The sequence below is a fragment of the Lathyrus oleraceus genome, chromosome 1 (genome assembly GCF_024323335.1).
Source record: "Lathyrus oleraceus cultivar Zhongwan6 chromosome 1, CAAS_Psat_ZW6_1.0, whole genome shotgun sequence".
Classification (NCBI taxonomy): Eukaryota; Viridiplantae; Streptophyta; class Magnoliopsida; order Fabales; family Fabaceae; genus Lathyrus; species Lathyrus oleraceus.
In genome coordinates, this window is record NC_066579.1 from 407,082,165 (window position 1) to 407,103,835 (window position 21,671).

The following is a 21,671-nucleotide window of genomic DNA, read 5'->3' on the forward strand; positions in this document are numbered from 1 at the left end:
AATAAATTATGGTTGAAACCAAATTTCTCCCTCATTCCCTACTCTATTGAATCTTAAGAAAATATTTCCCTAAGTCGATGTACTACTGAAACCAATGTTAGATATACCAACCACAATTCCATATTTATATACCAACCAACGCTATTTATTCAATAAATTAATGTTAAACAATTTCAAATTTCTCACAGTTAGCCTTCTCTTTAGGTTGGCAAGGAAGATTTATCTCGTTTAATTCAATGAATTTGAAGATTTTTTTTTAAATTAAATACTATTTTCAAATTAAATACTATAATAATCACATTTTTAAATTAAGAGTAGGGAATATTTTAGAAACTTATTATTTAATAAACTAAATAACTAAAATATTTTATAAACTTATTATTTAATAAATTAAATAATTTTAAATTTTAGTTTATAAATTATTTAGTTCAAATATTAATAGTTCAAATATTTTATAAATTTATTATTTAATATAATTGAAATATTTTATATTATATTTAATAAACTAAATAATTGAAATATTTTATAAACTATTATTAAATTATTGAAATATTATAATTTAAATTATTTAGTTTACATTAAACTATTATATTAATATTAAATATTTAGTTATTGAAATATTTTAAATACTAATTAAACTATTATATTAATATTAAATATTTAATAGTTTATATTAATATTAATATTTAATAGTTTAATATTAATATTTCATTGTTGGAGTTGATTTCATATTAATATTTCATTGTTGGAGTTGATTTCATATTAATATTTTATATTAATAGTAATATTTTAATAGTTTAATTAGTTTAATTAGTATTTAAAATATTAATATAAAATTTTAAATATTAAATATTAATAGTTTGTATTTAAACTAATTAGTTGAAATATGAAATATGAAATATTTATTTTTAAACTAATTTAAAATTTTAATATTAAAATATTTAATAAATTAAATAATTAAAACAAACTATTCAAATATTAAATAATTAAACTAATTAATAAACTATTTATATACTAGCTATGTAATATATATATATATATATATATATATATATATATATATATATATATATATATATATATATATATATATATATATATATATATATATATATATATATATATATATATATATATATATATGTTGCAACTAGTTAAACAAGTGTATAGTTTGGTCTAATGATAAATACTGGATATAAAAAAAATGCAAAAAGAAAAAAAAAAGTCTGTCACATCAGCGATGATAATCTACTCATCAGTTTTACGTGTGTACCGTTAGTCCAGTTAATTTTTTTTAACCGAATTTTAACTCTAATGACTAACGGCAACACAAAAGTGTGATATAAGGATCAAGATAAAAAAAATACATGAATCAAATTAAAAAACACGTAACTTACAAGGACGAAAAGACTATTTAAACCATTTTTATATAACGTCAAATATATTTTAGTATTTGTAAAATTATGTTTTTGTTATAAATTTTTTTTTTTTAAATAACCACAATTTTTAAAATAAATTCCAAAATAATTTTTTTTTCAAAAAAAATCCAAAATAACCACCTTTAAAAAAAGATGCGTTCGATGAATTGGTGCATCTATTTTCCATCAAGAGGATGCGTTCGATGAATTGGCGCATCTATTTTCCATCAAGAGGAGGCACCTGCATTGGAAGCCTCATGAGGAGACGCTAATGTCTATGACGCCTGCTTATTGCATGTGGTGTATGCGTCAATTCATCTGGCGCATACACCCTTGTATTATTTATTTATTTTATTTTTTATTTATTTATGAAATAATAAAAAATAATGTAAATGGGATTAACAAAAATTTCATGACCGGCCCGATCGAAACGTCCCCCTGTTCCACATCCAGATGCGTTAGTTTGTCTCCGAGGTCTCCCACGATTTTTCTTAGGTGTTTGGGGTCTTTGTGTGCTGACCTGATCGAATGATGGCTGGTGTGAAGGTACGGCGGAAGTTCCAACGGTATTTGACAGATGTGTCATCATTTGTTCCCAATATCTGGGGACTCTGGCCAACGGGGCTTCCGTAATGGAGTTCGGTGCTCATGTCATCGTAGTTAGGTCGATGGGGTTGGGTGGATTGTGGACGGTATAGTTGTCTAAATTGGGACATTGAATCGTTTTGGAAATGAAGTAATGGTTTCTAGGACATACTATAGTTAAACAATGGTTGTGTATTTTGATGATGAGATGTTTGAGTGGTCATTGGTGGGGGGCTACGATGAAATGACTCATATGAATCATATGGGCTATAGACGGTTGTAGTTGAAGTGTATGGTTGTTGGTGGGTAGGGTTTGACTCTTGGTTTTGTGGTTGGGTGGGTGACATAAATGGATTACGACGTTGGGTGTTTGGTTGTTGGATGGATGGCATGAATGGGTTGCGAAGTTGAGTGTTTGGTTGTTGGATGTATGTGGTAGGTTGATGGTGTGAGATTGGTTGTTGGGTTTGAGTGGTTTGACATTGGTGTTGGACGGGGACTTGTTGTTGGGCGTACGATGACGAAGCTAGTTGGCATGGATCTATCAAATACCGCGGCTCAGACACAAATTATTGCGTTGTTACCGACACAAATTGTTTACATTATTTTTTATTATTTCATAAATAAATAAAAACTAAAATAATAATTAAAAATTAAAAAAATAATAATACAAGGGTGTATGTGCCTGATGAATTGGCGCATACATCACATGCAATAAACAGCTGTCATAGGCATTGACGTCTTCTCATGAGACACAATGCACGCGCCATAGGCATTGACGCCTCCTCATGAGGCTTCCAATGCAGACGCCTTAGGCCTTGACGCCTCATCTTGATGCAAAATGGATGCGTCAGTTCATCTGACACATCTTTTTTAAAGGTGGTTATTTTGAAAAAAAAGTTTAAAAAATTATTATTTTGAAATTTATTTTGAAAATTGTGATTATTTTTAAAAAAAAAATCTTATAAATTTTTATACTTATTTTAGTTCTACAAATTATAAAATTATATAATTTTAGTTTGTACGGAAGAATTAAAATCATAGATTTTTTTTAATAACAATGCAAACTACTTAACAAAATAACAGTAAAAAATTACAAACAAATCTGCTCGAACGAAAAGCACAGTGGTGCTTAAAAATTAAAACAACGCAAAAACCCTAAAACTAAAACCATATCCAAAAGAAAAAACAAAATCATAAATTTGTAATATACGGGGATTGAAAAGTGGTTAGATGTTTTTAAGTGAAATTTAAAACAATTATAAAAAACATTAAAAAATAAAACTACCAACATATATTTTTAAAATGTTTGTTAATATATTAAAGATAAAATGTTTTTTTTAATATTTTGTTTAAAATATATTATTATTGTAGAATTATTAATATGTCTTTAAATGCAAGTTAACACGGATTAAAAATATATTTAAACATTTATATTTTAAGGTTTCAGTACTTATTTAAAACTTATTAAGAATGAGGATCATTTGTTTGCTCTAACAACCATATATAATGGGACTATTAGTGTTGATTGAAATATAATTTTGAAAAGAAAAACTAATGACTGTCGTCATTCATTTTAAAAAAATATTTTGTACTATAATATAAATTATTTTATAATATAAATAAATTATTAATGTTATTTTTTTTATTATAATTTTAAATATTTATTATTCTTTTTTATTTTAATTATATTAATTTGTTTTTTTTAATATTATTAAAAAAAATTATAAAATTCTTTATAATATTTCTTTTTCATATCACGATTATTATATTTTTTAATATGTATGAAAATTCAAATAAATTTTGGAGTTTAACGATGAAAAAATTGGTTATCAACTGATTATATAATGATAAGGTGTTGATAAGTCAATTCAATCCAAAATAAATGTTAAACTTATCAAAAGCTTTTTTAATCATCTTATATTATGCTGATTATTTTGTATACAAAAATTCAAATAATTCTATATCTTGTTTACGTCAGTGTAGAGATTAATTATTAGAAAAGTCCACAAAGATTACCGACAAAGCATATTTTGATCGTTGTTATTACTAAATGCAAAAGTTAATTAAGTTGTTAAGGAGTTAGGTAAGTTGTTACGAAGTTAGTTGCAATTTTGTTTTTAGTTAATTACATTTACAGTTTCTTGCCTTGCAAGTCATAGTCATAAATGGCGTAGAAATGCAGCCATAGTATGCTTAACCATATGTATATAAAGCATAGTCATGCCATGATCAATTTGAGAGATTCATAGTTAGTTGCTTATTACATATCTATAAACACTTACTTATGGAATATTGAAAAATTCCTTTCTATAATAACAATCATTTCTTTTCATTCATCATTCTCTCTTTTCTTTTCTTTCACTCCAAAAGTCTCTCTATCTTTCTCTCAATTAATTTTCACATTCGTAAGGTGTAATATCACCAATATATGATATCACGAGATCGGTTCTGATCCAGATTCAATAGTGATTGTAGATATGGTTGGAATAAGCGATAATAACTTTTCTGCAAATCTTCCAGTTCTTGATGACATGAATTGATGAAAATGGTGCATTCAGATGCGAGTCATCTTCAATGTTCAAGATGTATCTGAGTATGTAGCAAATGGGCTTCAACCGGTTGCAAAAAATACAACAGATGCTCAGAAGGCATCATACAAGGAAGACAAGAAGAAAGATCAGAAGGTTTTATTTTACATTCACCAATGCATTGAAGCGAAGGTGTTTGATAAAATAGTTCATGTTACAACTTCGAAAGAAGCATGGGATATGCTGGAGAAATACTATGGTGGAGATGCCAAGGTCAAGAAGGTACGCCTCCAATCTTTGAGAAAGCAGTATGAGATGCTGCATATGAAAGAGGGTGAATCGATATCAAATTTCTTCACAACGATTCAAGATTTAACCAACCAGATGAATAGTTCTTGAGAGACTTTGACAAAGCAAATGAAGGATGAAAAGGTACTTCGAAGTCTCACTCCTCAATATGATACGATACTTATAACAATTGAGGAAACCAAATATCTGGAGACGATGAAGATGGAGGATTTGCAAGGATCTCTGGAAGCCAGAGAATTGAGGCTGAATCAAAAAGAGACAGATAAAGATTATGAATAGGCCCTGATTTCTCATTCAAAAAAGGGAGGTTCTAATGACATGAAGAGAAAGTGGAAGCGGGGAAAAAGAAAGCACCAGAGAGAAGCCACGGCAGATAGAAAAGAGAATAAGTTTGAAGAAAGAACTGAATCTTGTAAAAGAGGAGGGGGGTCTATCAAATTTCAAAACAAGAAAAAGTTTCAAGACAAGAGAAAGATTCAATGCTTCAATTGTGAGAAGTATGGTAACTTTGCTTTAGATTGCTAGTTTAGAAAGGGAAAGAAAAAGACTGCTGAAAAGGAAGTTAACATGGTGCAAGATGATTCAGATTCAGACCATGTCATGTTGATGATAACTACCTCTGAAGGGGCTCTAGCCTCTGATGTATGGTACTTAGTCTCTGGTTGTTCTAACCACAAGACTAGATACAAGGGGTGGTTAACTGACTTTAACTCAAACAAGAAGAAAAGTGTGAAGCTGGCAGATAGCAGAAGCTTAATGGCAGAAGGCATGGGCAAGATTTTTATACAAAGAAAGGAAGGCAGAATAACATTGATAGAAGATGTGTTATTTGTCCCTGGTATGCAATGTAATATGTTGAGAATTGGTTAACTAGTAGAGAGAGGATTCTCAGTAATCATGGAAGGAGGCTCACTAAAGCTATATGACAAGAAGAAGATAATGATTCTGAAATCAACTCTGACCAGAAACAGAATTGGGAAGGCTAGTTTGAAGGCCTCTGAATCACATTGTCTTTATTCATCAATTCCTGATGAATAAAGTTGTCTTCGGAACAAAAGGTATGGGAATTTGAATTTTAGAAGTTTAGTAGGAGTATTGCCTAAGATAGTGACACTTGATAAAGCATGTGACATATGCATGCTTGGGAAGCAAAGTAGGTTACCTTTTGTGAAGCATCTGTCAGTGAGAGCCAAACATGTACTGAATATAGTTTCATTTGACATTTATGGTTCTTTTGAAACTCTTTATTGTGGAGGAAACAAGTACTTGATCTCATTTGTAGATGAATTTAGTAGAATGTCGTGGGTGTACCTGATAAAGACCAAAGGAGAAGCTTTAAACATGTTCAGAAGGTTTAAGACTGTGGCGGAAAAACATAGTGGAAACTAATTAAGATACTCAGGATAGATGGATGAGGGGAATGAAATTCCCGTGAATTCAAGAAATTATGTCATGAAATGGCATCTTGCATGAAGTAACCTCCTTCCTACACATCTCAACATAATGGTATGGCTGAAAGAAGGAATAAAAACTTAGTTGAAATGTCTAAGAGCATGTTGAAACAAAAGTTATTGCCTCAAGCAGTGTTTATTGCTGCTTATGTTATAAATAGATGTCCTACCAAAAATTTAAAGAATCAGGTGCCAGAAGAATGTTGGTCAATAAGCAAGCCTTGCATCACTCAACTCAGAGTATTTGGATTTGTATGCTATATACATGTTCCAGATGAAAGAAGGACCAAACATGAAGATAAAATTGAATTTATGATCTTAGTTAGTTACCATCCAACTAGAGCATATAGATTATATAATCCAGATACTGAGAAATTGGTGGTTAGTAGAGATGTAATCATAAGAGAAGAATAATCTTTAGATTGGAACCAAGGTGGAGAAAGAACAAGAGTGGTTTCAATGCAGACTCTAATGCAGTTTGATTTTGATGAAGTGAATCCATACTTAATTGAGACTCCAGTTGATGTAGTGAATTCTACTCAAAGGGAAAGACCAACCAGAAACAGACAAATACCTACAAGATTGAATGATTATGAAATTGTGTCTGACAATACAGTGGATGAGGAAGGAGAAATAATACACTTGACAATGTTAGCAGGTGCAGAACCACTGAATTATCAGAATGCAATGCAAGACAAAGTGTGGAAAGATGCAATGAAGGAGTAACTCAGTTCAATTGAAAAATATGGCACATGGAAACTGACTCAACTACCAGAAAGAAAGAAATCAACTGATGTGAAGTGGATTTTCAATGTAAAGTTGAGTCCAGAAAGAACAATAGTGAAGCACAAAGCAAGACTTGTGGCAAGGGGTTTCTTTCAAAGATAAGGTATGGATTACTCTGAGGTATTTGCACCAGTTACAAGGCATGACACTATAACACTTATAGTTGCATTAGCTTGAAGTAGAAGGTGGACTTTGTCACATGTGGATGTAAAATTTACCTTCTTAAATGGTCCTCTTGATGAAGAGGTATATGTGTCTCAACCTCCAGGATTTCAAGTAAAGGGAAAAGAGCATATGGTGTATAGACTATACAAGGATTTGTATGGTTTGGAGTAGGCACTAAGAGCCTAGAACATTAGAATTGATGTTTTCTTCATCAGTCATGGTTTTAAAGATGTTCAGTTGAGTATGGTGTGTATGTAAAATACAAGCAAGGTGAAATACTATTGCTGGTATGTTTATATTTGGATGACCTCTTGATAACTAGAGAATCTCAACTCGAAATTGAAAACCTCAAGAGTACAATGAAGTCAAAATTTGAAATGTCAGATTTGGTATCTTGTCCTACTTCCTTTGCACGGGAAGAAGGTGGAATAATCTTGCATCAAACAAAGTATGCTACTGAATTGCTGAAAAGTTTCAACATGTTCTACTGCAATGTTGTTGTGACTCATGTTGAATCAGGTTAGAAGTTGGAAGAAGATAATGATGAAGAAGTGGTAGATGCCACCATGTACAAGAAAATGATTGGATCATTGAGCTACCTATGCAATAGCCAACCAAATATAAACTTTGTTGTAGGAGTATTGAGAAGATTCATGCATGATCCAAGGAAGTCTCATCTGCTGGCTCGAAAAGAGTACTAAGATACATCAAGGGAATCTTGAGGCATGGTGTATTCTTCTCATATGGAAGAAAGATAAGCAAAGAAGAGGTGATAGGATTTTTTTGATTCAGACTAGTGTGGTGGCAGACTGGACAAGAGGAGTGCCACAGATTATGTCTTCAAGTTTCAAGGAGCTCCAATCTCTTGGATATCTAACAAGCAACCTGTTATGGCTCTGTCTATCCTCTATCATGTCATCATGAGCAACTCCTATTACAACCCGTCCTTTTAATGGAATGTTGATTCTATTTATTACGTTCATCCAAGAAAAACCCATATTCTGTGAATCTCACACCTCAATTGAATGGAGCCAATTATTTGTCGTCCTTAAAAAATTGTAGGTTATGTCAAATTTGACATAAGGTGTCAACGACTTTGAATTTATTTTCTATGTTAAAGACTTGAATTATAGTCTAATAAAAAATGAATAATTTTATGATAATTTTTTATTTTACGAGGGTTACGGGATTTTTAATGTTGATTTACTATTGAATTATTATTTTTTATTAGTCTATAATTCAAATCCTTAACCCAGAAAATGAATTCAAATTTTTCCCTGCTACATTCTACCATCATCAATATTGACTATTTTTAAAAGAAATATAAAATAGTGTATTTAACCATACTTTTAATATTATCTTCTTGCATGTTCTAGTACTAGTATAATGAGGAATGAGAAGTGATTGAGAAAATAGTATGAAGTTTGTATGCACTAATGAGATCATTTTAATGTCTCTACTTTCATTTATTCCTTATGTAATTTGTGTTCAAAAGATAAGAGTATAATTGGAGTTAGTCAATAAATTTTCACCATATTTTAAGATCTTATTATTAAATCAAATATTTTGGAAGAATTTTTTATAATTAAAAAAGAGTGACAGAACAATTATATAAACAATTCTTTAATAATATTTAATTTAATTAAAAGTCTGTCTTAAATTTTTTTTCCAAATAACCAATAATTTCAATTAAATTTTTAACTGTTTCTTAAAATAATCTACTTTTAAATATAAAAAAATAAAATTAAAAGTGTCATCAATCCACGGATACGCGTCTTATTTTTTAAACAGAGACATCATTTCAATTGAAAGTGCCTCTTGTATTAATATAGTGCCAATTTTGTTTTAACGTGAGTTAGTTTAAAAAATAGGGGAAAACTGTGGTTATTTTGAAAATTAAATTTAAAATTTTAGTTATTTGAATAAATAATCTTATCTTTTTATCTTTTGCGCTCTAATCACATAAAGAATCTTCATTTTCATACATTTGCACCCCACTGCATATTATTTTCTATAAAAAAAATTAACAGATGAAAGTTTAAGTTAGAATTTGGAAAGAGAGATGCCATGCCATTCAATCATACAACAGTTCTCTGAAGACTTTTTTTTGTCTCTTTAATGGAAATATCTATAAATCATACTCAAACTAGGAGCCTGCATTAGCAGAGAACAAATGCATCAACCACAGAATCAATAATTCTCAAAATGCAGATTGTTTTCAATCATGTCTCGTGCCTCTTTATACTAGTACAAGGCTTATAATATTGTTATTATGTTTCAACTTTAAAAAGTAATCAGTTAAATTTTAATATAATTGATATATTTTTAATTTGTTTACCATAAAAATATTTTCATTTTATATTTAAAAAATTATGATAGTCTTTTATACACAAGGTATCTCATTGAAAAGTTATTCGATTTATTTCAATATGATAAAATTCATTCATAAATAAAAAGTAAACACATAATAAATTACGCTGCTACTTTTTTTAAATGAGACTACATTCATAGGTTTATGATATTATAATTCATAAGTCTTTGTTTTCTCATTTGTTCATTTTAAATTTAAAATTATATTGGAGATCAAATATATAATTAAATCAAATATATATAATTAAATTGCATATAAAAAATTTGGTTTCTCTCATTTTTATTGTGCACTAATATCAATTTTCTATAAAAAAAAAAGAGACTTGTTATTCCCCCACCTAAGATCCATAAAATTAAAGATTGGATTTTATACTATCAGACAATCAAAGACTTGAGCTTTGGTCGAAGCGAAATCCATGCGATGTAGGAAGAGAGAAGCAGCCAATGCAAGTGGATCGACTTAAGCATTGATTTCATTAAGCATGAAAATAGAGCATGTCACTTGTTGTTGGGATCAATTTGGATAGTCAATATGAGAGAACATTTTACACTTTGGATTTTTTATTTAAGAGCAACGCGGCTTTGAAGGCGACAACACTAAGTATGAAAATAGAGCATGCCACTTGTTGGGATCAACTCGGATGGTCAATATGAGAGAACATTTTATACTTTGAGATTTTTATTTAAGAGTAACACAGTTTTTGTGAGAATCGCACCAAAATCAATATGAGAGAGCATTTTCACTTTGGGATTTTTATTTAAGAGCAACACGATTTTGAAGGCGACAACACTAAGCATGAAAGTAGAGCATGCCACTTGTTGGGATCAACTTGTATGGTCAATATGAAAGCATTTTACACTTTGCAATTTTTATTTAAGAGCAACACGATTTTTGTGAGAGACTTCAAAACTCTCACTTGTAAATACTCAAGTTTTCACATTTCTAACCAATATGGGATTTCCTTGCACTACTCACACTTGTAATTCTCAACATTTTTCTCTTTTTTTATCACATTTCTAACCAATATGGGACTTCCTTGCACTACTCACACTTGTAATTCTCAACATTTTTCTCTTTTTTTATCACATACACACTTGTACCAACGTTAACACTCTTCAACGGGACATTCTACCCACAATCATGTGGAGATACTTTCGATACAAGTGTATCGATCCCTTCACTCGAAACTTTAAGATGGTATGTGTGTGTGTTTTCCCACTTATAAATGCTCAAGTCTTCACATTTATAATCAATGTGGAACTTCCCTACACTACTCACACTTGTAATTTTGAACACCACTCACATCAAACAAGGTATGGTACACAACTCTCTTTCCAGTCATCAAACTCCTAGATTGCATAGGTTGGTAATCCTTTTTTTTACTTCTACAAGTCCTCACTATTAATGTTGTATTAATAAAAAAAGTATTCACTAGCAAGATAGTGCCGATTTAGATTTTGAGAGATTTCAGTACGCTAAGTCGATTTAACTATTTTCTTTTTATTTTAGAATTTAAAGTTTTATATGGGGTGTGCAACACTTTTCGATGTCACGCACAAGCTGCAAACTAGAGCTGAATCAATCGGATTCACATCATCGGGTATGATCACTGCTAAAATTCTAGTTATTTAGGTCTCTTTTATACACTCTTAGAGAATATCTAATTTGATCATATAACAAAATTCAATTAAACTCGTTGAACTGTTCTCTTAGAGAAGTTCATATTCATTTATCTCGCTGACTTGCTTATAGATTAGAGGTTGACTCAGGAGCTAGTCCAAGTAGACTATATGAAAGAAGGGAATGATTCCAAAGCTTATTCATCATCATGCACAGTAAGAGCTGTTATTTATTCAAGAGTGATTAGTATTGCAGTGGCAACTGCTTGAGCTCCTACTCTCACTGCGGTTACGAAGACATCAAATGGATATTGAAAAGAGTGGGGGCTTCTCCAACAACCTCCTTATGTACTCAGACAAGTCGCTCTACTCTCAGTGTTCTTTCAATTTAATAAGGAGGTCGGCGGAGAGTGCGAAGTTTCAGATTCACACTCATTCACACTCAAGCGAATTTTGACAAAACATGAGACTATATATGGGGTAGAAGAAGCGATCCCTAATATATAGTCTCATGCATAAAAGAGTGATATTTGAATAACGAATTGAAGGATCACGAAAGAGAGAATTGCGCAAACATGTAAATACTTTTATTTGCAAAATCAGCTTCATTTGATTGAGTGAATTAACATGATACTAAACTTACATAAAGAATCAAAGAGAAGAAAGGAAAAAAGAAACCTACAACAAAATGAACAAAAGTGAAAAGAAAAAAATTACAAGTGAATTGGGTTGTATGACTCTCTTCATTATGGATTAAAGAGCTTTCGGAAAGGGCCATCCTTCCTGTCTTTGGCAGCTTCAGTTAGTGCTAGGAACCGCTTGAACCCTGTGGTGGCAGCTCCTCGTCCAAGTGCAGCAGCCCTAGTTAGAACATCCTCCCGTGAACCTACGAGTCCAAGTGCGGCAGTAGGACTAGGTACTACAGGGGCTACTGGAGGAGCTGGGGCAATTGTAGGTGTAATCTGAGTTTGCTTAATTCCAGGCCCATGTTTGTTGAAGTCGTCCAGTATGCTTTGTTGATCAGCTTTTTTAAGACCCTGGAAAAACAAGGAATATGTCAGCCCAATATGAAACATACGTGCATAGCTTACTGATCATGCACTCGATTGCATTTGAATCTGAAAAATCAAACAATTATCATTACGATAGCAGCCATAAACAAAATATAAAACATTAATGGATGTTGAACCATTTAGCTTTTAAAAGTTCCTATTCGTGTTCAGTCATTGTGTACATCTTCTCTCAGATTTTATACTTCTTTAAACATTTTAATTAATTATAGATGTACTAATGTGCTACTGAACTAGTGACCCGTGGAAACAACAGTAGTCACGGATTATCTAATTTGTGAAGAATTTAATAGTTTTCCTAAAGTGGATATTGAAAGAACTTTCGAGCTATGCTCCTCAAGTTTCCTGTATAACATTAATAAGCCAAATTAGTGATAATCGCGTAGTAATTTTATTTATTCATTGACCTATCCATAAAAAAACTATTCTATATTCGATAAAAGAGCTCTGACAGATTTTACTTCAATGACCAGAGGTCCAACAAAACAAAGAAATAATGCAACAAGTAATCAACATACTAGAGATTTGATAGAAGAACTGGTAAGAACTAGATAATTTATACCTTAAGCTCCAATATCCGCTGAAACTCCATGGGTGTACCCTCAGGTAGCAGTGCACGGTAAGTATCTGCTACAGAATCAACTGGAGAAAGTATAACCTAACCATAGACATTCACACAAACTTGTATCAGAAATAACTACATACATATTTGGTTATGCTTAATTTTTTGGGACAAATTTTCCCCCTAAAACTCGTATGGTAAGATATTAACTGTAAGATGTTTAGACCACAGCAGTAATCTAATACAAATATACTACATTAGGTATAAAAGAAACTTCATTACTAAATGTAAGGCAAACCTTCAAAAGGGCTTCGGCTTTGCTCATCTCACGGCTTACAAACTTGGAATAACTTGCAGCACTTGATGTCTGTCACATAGAACATGCAGTCAGTTTAATGGGATAAACCAGTGGCAAGCCCAAGAAAAACTACAATTAGATATGCAAAGAGATGTATGTTATTTTCAATGTTTATTTAACATGACAAGTGAGTTCCTGTGAATTCCAGATAGCTGGAAGGGATTCTTCAGTTGATGCAGTATGATATATATTAAAGATAGAATAGTTGCTTGATCCAGATAGTATATTATCGTTGCTTTCTCAGTTTTCAGGTTACTTAGAGTATAAGGCAGTGACTTTTTCTCTCACCGACCTTCTGTTTCATGAACTGAATGCAAATTGACGTAGCAATCATTTATGTTTTATTGATATCTGGGCATCAATACAGCTTGGAAAGTAAAGTATTTTAGTATGGATAGATTTTAATATAACTAATGGATAACCTACAAAAGTGGAAACTTGTTTTTTTTATTTAGCTTGAATTAATCATAAAATATCAATTTCTAGTCCAGATAAGTGTCTCTTTTCTATACAACTTTATTAACAATAAATATAGTCCATCTGAAAACTACAGTTGGAAAATATTAAAATGCTTCCAGTAAAAGAAGCATTTGGTCAACAAGATTCCCCAAAATACTTGAAATGTAGAGACCAGGTCAAAATCACTATATAGTAGATACAAACTACAAGAGAGAGAGAGAGAGAGAACAAAACAACACAAGTTTGCTGTGATGGTGATAATTCTAGCAGCAAGGATAATGGCATTATCAAGTAGTATTTCAGAACAAGCAGTAGCAACTACGATTGCATATGCTAGATTACCTGTCTACCAAGGGAAGGAATTTCAAGAAGGATTGTCTTAACAGCTTGTGTATCCAATAGCATCTGCAGAAATCATTTTGTTATAAGAACAAAATAAAATGAAAAAATGTTTCAATGAATTGTGCATAATTGATAATTAATATTTCCCTTATTCAAGTTTTAAAACTAGGGTCTAAGGAGCATTCTGCCATAGATGAGCATTCTAGGATTTATCAGAGAAGTATCTTGCCAAGACATGTTCGCTTGGTTTGATAAGCTGTTCACTTTTTCAATTGCCAAGCCTTCCACAAACTCCAAGGTTTCTCAGTTCCAAAAGTAGGAGAAACTATAACTGCTGATCCTTTCACAAACATTCAAGTGAGAAGCCTAATGATATATATTGCTAAAGTTATAACCATCTTCTAAGTCCGACATTTTCAAAGGCTCTTGATAGGAACTGATTAGGGTATCAAAAAAACCAGTCAGCCTCACTTGATTCTTTTTTAAAGTTCTTTTCACCTTTTAAATTGTGTTTTGGAGGATATCTTAATCTTCCCCTCTATCCTCTAATAAAATTTCTTCCATAAAAAAACATTTTGTCGGTATAAAAAGGAATTAAAAGAAAAGGAGTCAGTACCTGTTGAGCTCCAGTTTCTGATATTTGCTTGCATTTGAAAATGTTTGAGTAAAAGCGTGGGCCCAGAGAAGATGCAAGCTGCAGAAAATGAGAAATATTTAAAGACAGCTGACTACATACAATAAAAATTATTAGGGGTGATTAAATTGTTGAACTACTAGGAGATTTACAGAAATGATGGAAAAATCCAGCTTAAGTAAAAATTGACTAGATTCTGTCGGAACAAAAGCTTGAAAATTGTCAATACATTAATAGAAATTGTTCTAAATAATGCATATTTATAATTATTATAACTGTATTCACTTATTAGTATATCAGGCCCATTAGGTTTAGAATAGCCTGACGATTTAACAAATCAGTGCTTGTACATTAACTTTGAAATATATCAGAAATATTTTCTACATGGTATAAGAGCTCTCGTTCTTTAGGATCTCGTTTCCACATAAATCTTAGACACCTTCATTGCGGGTTTTTACTGCATTCATTGCACTCTTTTAACAGGCCAGTTTTATAGTCTTTACACTGTTTTCATCTTTTTTTGGTGAACTTTTCCCCCATTTTTACATAACATCTTTTTTAACAGGCACGTGAAGGCCGCACACCACCCTGCACTGTTCTGTCTGTCTTTGTTTTTCAGTCACATGTAGTTTGGAGCCTCCTATTTCCATTGCGGGTGTTTGTTTTCATATCTGAGCCCTTGTTCTGTGGGTTATTTGAAACTCAGGTGTTGTTTTGCTCGCTTTTCAATTTTTTTTCCTCCATGGCTGAAGAGTGGTTAATATGAAAATAAAATTGGAGATAACAAATCCCAAACTCATGGATAATTAGATAATATCCACTTTACCTACAAATTGAACGGAAAGAGCTAATTTGAAATGGTCTCAACTTGTCCATACCATTTTGAAGGGTAAGGGGAAAGTAAGCCACTTGACGGATGATACTCCTAAAGAGGAAGATCCCAAGTTTAAAAAATGGAATGAAGAAGATTCGATGATCATTGCATGGTTATGGAATTCAATGTTCCGGAAATAAGTGATACATGCATGTTTCTCAATATTACAAAATAGATCTGGAAGGCAGTAGAAGAGACCTATTCTAAAGCCAAAGATGCTGCTCAAATATATGATGCAAAGGTGAAAACTGTGGCTACAAAACAGGAAACGAGACTGCTACAAGAGTACCAAATCACCACAAAGCTTTGTTAATGGAGCTGGATCATTACAGGGTCATAAAACTGTGTGCTCGGAAGATTCAACGTTAATCAAGGAGTATTGAGCAGGATAAAGTCTATGATTTCTAGGTGAGATTCAACTCTGACTTTGATCAGGTTTGAGTTTAAATTCTTGGCAAGGAGAAAGTAGTAGGAATTAATGAAGTAGTCGCGATGGTGAGAAGTGAAGAACGCAGAAGGGGGCTAGTGCTTGAAGCCCCGTCAGTGGAAGGTTCAGCCATGCTAGTTGAGAAGGATTTGGCCATGATGGCACTAGAGAAAACGGGAGGAACCAATGTGAAAAAAAAAAGGTGAAGGAGTGTGGTGTACCAATTGTAACAAACCTTGCCACACTCTTGAAAAGTGCTGGAAGTTACATGAAAATCCACCTAGTAGAGAGTGGGGGGGAGGGGAGATTTACCAAGAAAGGGAGGACACACACATATAGCTGCACAGCAAGTACTAGTGAAGAAAGCAGAGGAGGGTTGGGCCAACTCAACCAAGATGAAGTAGAGAGGGTGAGATCCTTCCTCAATAAGTTGGAGAAACCAACTGGTAGATGTTCTCTAGCATAGTTGGGTGTGTTTCCATTTCCACATCCTCTAGGTAAGTTTCAACTTTCTTTTGGACTTATGCTTCAAATAAACCCTATAAGCAATATTTGATACTGGATTCTGGAGCCACTAACCCGCATGACACCCTTACTTACACCCTAATCCGCTTGTTCACCTTGTAATAGCAACAAGAAAACCAACATATAGTTGTCCACTAGACTAAGTTCCAAACAAGAATTCGAAGATGACAATTGGAAATGCTAGAGAATAGAATGATCTTTCTCAGAATTTGGATTGGGCTTAACTCGTCCCTACAAAACCGACTTGTAAGGTGAGGATTGCCCCCGTTTATAAACACAACCTAGGTCATATCTCTAAGCAATGTGGGACTAAATCCACCCCTTCAAAGCTAACACAATGAAGGTGTTAGGGGGCTGCAATGAGGCAAGCCAAAGTGCCGCAATTAAGGTGACTAGGGGCGGACCCCCTCACGTTTGGGCCTCAATGAGCCCAAAGCGTGGACGATGCGGGAAGCCCAACAATAGATTTAGGATAGGCTATGATACCATCTCAGAACCTTTATTATTTGGATAACCAGAATCTACCTCCAAATTTACTCAGCAACAACTTTTTTTCTGAATCAATAAAGAACAACAGGTAGAATGTTCTTTTGTATCATTGTCGTCTTGGTCATCGACTTTCATTATTCCTAAGATAACCTAAGAAGTATAATCTCGTCAAGGATGGCAACGGACAATGGTTGATAACATGACTGCTTTGGAGTCCAATCATACATGGACCCTAATTCCACTTCCCCTGGAAACTTCATACATCCATTGTTTGAAAGCTCGATTGGTGGCCAAAGGATACACAAAAGTGTATGGCCTAGATTATAATGATACCTTCTCTCCGGTAGAGCATTGCACTATGAGCCATACTACTAGTGAAGTTTTGTGCTTGAAATGCTCCCAGAAATGAAATTTTGTGAAATAGGTATTATGGAGCTTGTTTGTGATATAACCAAAGCATCGTATCTTTCTTCAATTGTCAATTTCCTCTGAGACAAGATCCTTTCAGACATCACTAAAACTTCAGAGCTCTAATAATTAGTTAACTAATATCTTCACTAAATCTTTTCCAGGGACTTGAATTGATTATGTATGTAACAAGCTAGCTAGATGAATATGACAGATATATTTCAATTTGAGGGAGAGTGTTGATCATAACCAGTTTTGTCGATGGCAGATGGCAGTCCATGGCGGAGAGCCAAAATCCCACCATACCGGCCACTTTGCGGTGCCGCAATAGCAGATCATGGTGGAAAAATCTGCAAGCTAGCTAGATGAATATGACAGATATATTTCAATTTGAGGGAGAGTGTTGATCATAACCAGTGTTGTCGATGGCGGATGGCGGTCCATGGTGGAGAGCCAAAATCCCGCCATACCGGCCACTTTGCGGTGCCGCAATAGCAGATCATGGTGGAAAAATCTGCAATATCGGCTGATATTTTACCATTGCAGCAAGCCCAAAAACTGTCATGTATATCCACCATAGCAGCCACGGCGCCGCTATTTGATAACACTGATCATAACAATAATTAAGATTATTATTTATCTTTATTACCTTTGATAGTTTCCTATTTTCAATATTTTGAGCAGAGTTATTAATCGCACCCTGTAGCAGGCGCTATCCCGGGAATCGCTCCCGGCGCGGCAACCCTCCCCTACGGAGGAGCGGCGCACATCTCAGTTTGAGATTGCGACCGCGATTGCAGAGATAGCGGGTCGCAGGAGAAGATCGCTTCCCGGCCTGGGCGGGTTTTTGACCCATTTTCGTTTTTTAGGTTTTTTTGGGTGCAAAAAGACTAAGTTGCCTTTAAAAATTTTAACAGTTGGTTCTCTGCTCTCCTTTCTCTTTGCTTTTTCCTTTAAGACCTAACGTTTTCCTCAGACCTCGCTTCTCACCTCCTTCGCCTCAACTGCTTCAGGTTAATATTCTTCTTCTTTACTTCTCTTCAGTTTTGCCCTAACCGGTTCAGTTTTTGCCCTAGTTCTCTGTCTTCTCTACTTCTTGTTCTCTTCTGTTGAGCTATTGTTTTATTATTATTATTATTATTATTATTATTATTATTATTATTATTATTATTATTATTATGTATCTATTGTTTCTATTAGTAGTATCAATTAGGATATTATTGTATTAAATCTTTCCTTAATTAGTAGGGTTGATTAGTTGATTAGGAGGCTTTTATATATATATATATAGAGAGAGAGATTAATTACTATACACTGTCAGTGTAAAAAGTTTTACACCGTCAATGCATCACCATCACCCGTTTGTATTACTTTATAGATTTTTAAAATAAAAGTCAAACTTCTTTTAATATCCAAGGTCTATAATTAACTGATGGTGTAAAACCCTTTTACACTGACAGTGTATTTCAATTAATCTCATATATATATATATATATATATATATATATATATATATATATATATATATATATATATATATATATATATATATATATATATATATATATATATTTCTCCACATACTAATATAAGAAATTCAGATTCAAGATGGTATCTAGAGCTTGATTCAAAACCCTATTTTTTTCTTGGTTCACAACCCTATTTTTTTCTTGTGTTGTTTCTACGATCGAGAATTCTTTAGTTGGTGGTATTGAAATCATGACTGAAATTCCAAACCCAAAGAATGGTGTTGTTGAGAAGAATCCTTCCAAAAAGAGTCTTATTTCGTTTGCATTTCAAAGAACACCCGTTATTACCACGGCTAAATTAAATGGTAATAAGAACTATTTGAATTGGTATGCTTCGGTTGAGTTATGGTTTTTAGGACAACATCTGTCAGACCATCTTACTAAAAAGGTTTCGGAAATTGATAAAGAGATAAAAGATGATTGGGAAGCCGCTGATTATCAACTTGTATCATTGTTGTGGAATTCTATTGAACCAAATTTGATGGCACACTTTCGTGCGTATAGATCATGTTATGAGGTTTGACAGAAGGCTAAAACCTTTATCCTAACGATATTCAAAGAATGTATGCATCGGTCTACAATTTGGCTACTCTTCAGATGAATGATGATCAAGACTTATCAGAATATCTCACTCGTGCTCAATCTACTATTGATTCCTCAAACTTATGCTGGTTACTGATGATATTACGAAGATATTGGGCAAGCTTGACAATATGTTCATGGTGTTTGTCCTTCATGGCCTCTCTAAAGAATATAGTTCGGTTAAAGACCAACCGTTAACAAATACTACCATCCCTACGGTAGAAGCATGGTTGTTAGGATCGCACTTTAACTCCCAAAACCATACGATCTTACGCGCCGACAACCATCCACCACTTTAAGTGGCAGAAAGATCGTGAAATCGTGAGATCGTAAGATCTCAACGATTTATTTTAGGATTATTTTGACCTGTTTCGGATCCGTTTTGACCCAACCCAGAAACTGACCCGGCCCAAAAACTAACTTGTTATTGAACCCTAACGGCAGCGCTCATATTTTAAGGGTTTTGGAACTTGGAATATTTTAATTATGCTTTTGAGAACTGCAAAAACAATTATCGGGAAAGCTTCCTAGCCGCAAAAACCATTAGAGCTCCAATACCCATTCATTTATTTCTTCTATATCGATTTATCATTGGATGATTGGGTTTCTTCTCTTCATCTATTTCCTCTATAAATTCAAATCAAATCATTTTATTCTTCTCATCTTTTCCATCCTTGCACTCCAATACGTCCTTACAAAACAGCTCTTTCAAAAAAAAAAAAAATCATGTCTTCATCAATTCCTAGTTATTTCTATAATTTTGTCTATTTTTTGGGGATCTTAAGATCTGAGTTACGATCCTACGATTTATACTTTTTCCATACCCTAACGATCTTTATTGAGATCCCGATTTTGACAACCATGGGTAGAAGAACTAATTGATTGTCTCGTCCGGGTATCTCTACCAAGTGATGACACTCATAGTACTCCTGAGTCCTCTGCTTTTTTTTCTAACTTTAGTAATTGAGGACGTGGTGGACGTAGTCGTGGTCGAGGACGTGGTAGAGGAGGTAGAAGTAATTTTTATTGCACTCATTATAGAAAAGATGGGTACACTCAAGATCTGTGTCTTGACTTACATGACTACCCGAACAAAACTGCTAATGTTGCTCAAACCACTGCAAACCGTGAATCAAAGGGTGAACTCGAAACTACTTTCTTTGTCGATGAGTATCAGAAGTATTTGCGATTGAAGGCAGCACAACAAGCCACCTCCTCGACTACTATTGCTCGTACTGGTAATTTTATGGTTTGTCTTTCTCATGCTACTCCTATTGGATGGGTTATGGATTTTGGTGCTTCAGACCATGTGACCGGTAATGCCTCACTTTTTCTCTGAATTATCACCACCTAAATATCCACATTATATTACTGTTGCGGATTGATCTAAATTTGAGGCAACTGGTGTTGGACGAGTATCACCTATTCCCTCACTCTCTTTGAGTTCTGTTTTATTGATTCCTAATTGCCCTTTCAATTTGATTTCTATAAGCAAATTAACCAGCTCTTTAAACTGTGTCATAACATTTACTTCTTATTCCTTTTTGATACAGGACCGGAGTACGGGACAAACGATTGGAGTCGGAATTGAATCTAGTGGTCTTTATTATCTTCAACCACCCACTTCCGCTATATGTGCTAATACTGAATCTCTTGATCTTCTGCATCGTCGCTTAGGTCATCCAAGTTTATCAAAATTGAAGAAAATGGTGTCAGGTCTTCCTCATTTAGAGTCCTTACAATGTGAGTCGTGTCAGTGAGGAAAACATGTTAGACTTTCTTTTTCCCGTTGCATTAATAACAGAGCTTAGTCTTTTTTTGACGTCGTTCGTCCTAGTGTATAGGTATTATGTTATTTTTATTGATGATTTCTTAAGATGTACTTGGATGTTTTTAATGAAAGATCATTCTGAGTTGTTTAATATTTTTAAGAATTTTTGTTCTAAAATCTCGACACAGTTTGGCAAAACAATTCGCATTTTATGCAGTGACAATGCAAAAGAATATTTTTCGTATCGTTTCAACTCTTTCATGCACTCCAAGGGCATCGTACATCAATCGAGTTGTCCCCATACGCCTCAACAAAATGGTGTTGCTGAAAGAAAACATAGACACGTTGTTGACATTGCTCGTACCCTTTTGCTAAATGTCAATTTACCTCTAAAATTTTAGGGTGA

General features: G+C 33.2%; 1 protein-coding gene across 4 annotated transcripts in view; it reads right to left on the reverse strand.

Moving 5' to 3' along the window:
- Positions 1-11,800: 11,800 nt before the first annotated feature.
- The window catches only part of LOC127075996 (vacuolar protein sorting-associated protein 53 A), a 69,062-nt gene continuing 59,191 nt past the window's right edge, over positions 11,801-21,671 (reverse strand). For all 4 annotated transcript variants that reach the window (XM_051017557.1, XM_051017570.1, XM_051017564.1 and 1 more), the window contains 5 exons: positions 14,643-14,720; positions 14,027-14,089; positions 13,166-13,234; positions 12,868-12,963; positions 11,801-12,272 (listed from right to left, as the gene is read on the reverse strand). In XM_051017557.1, the coding sequence (XP_050873514.1) occupies positions 11,982-12,272; positions 12,868-12,963; positions 13,166-13,234; positions 14,027-14,089; positions 14,643-14,720 (597 nt within the window). In that variant the 3' untranslated portion in view covers positions 11,801-11,981. The remainder of the gene's footprint in view (positions 12,273-12,867; positions 12,964-13,165; positions 13,235-14,026; positions 14,090-14,642; positions 14,721-21,671) is intronic.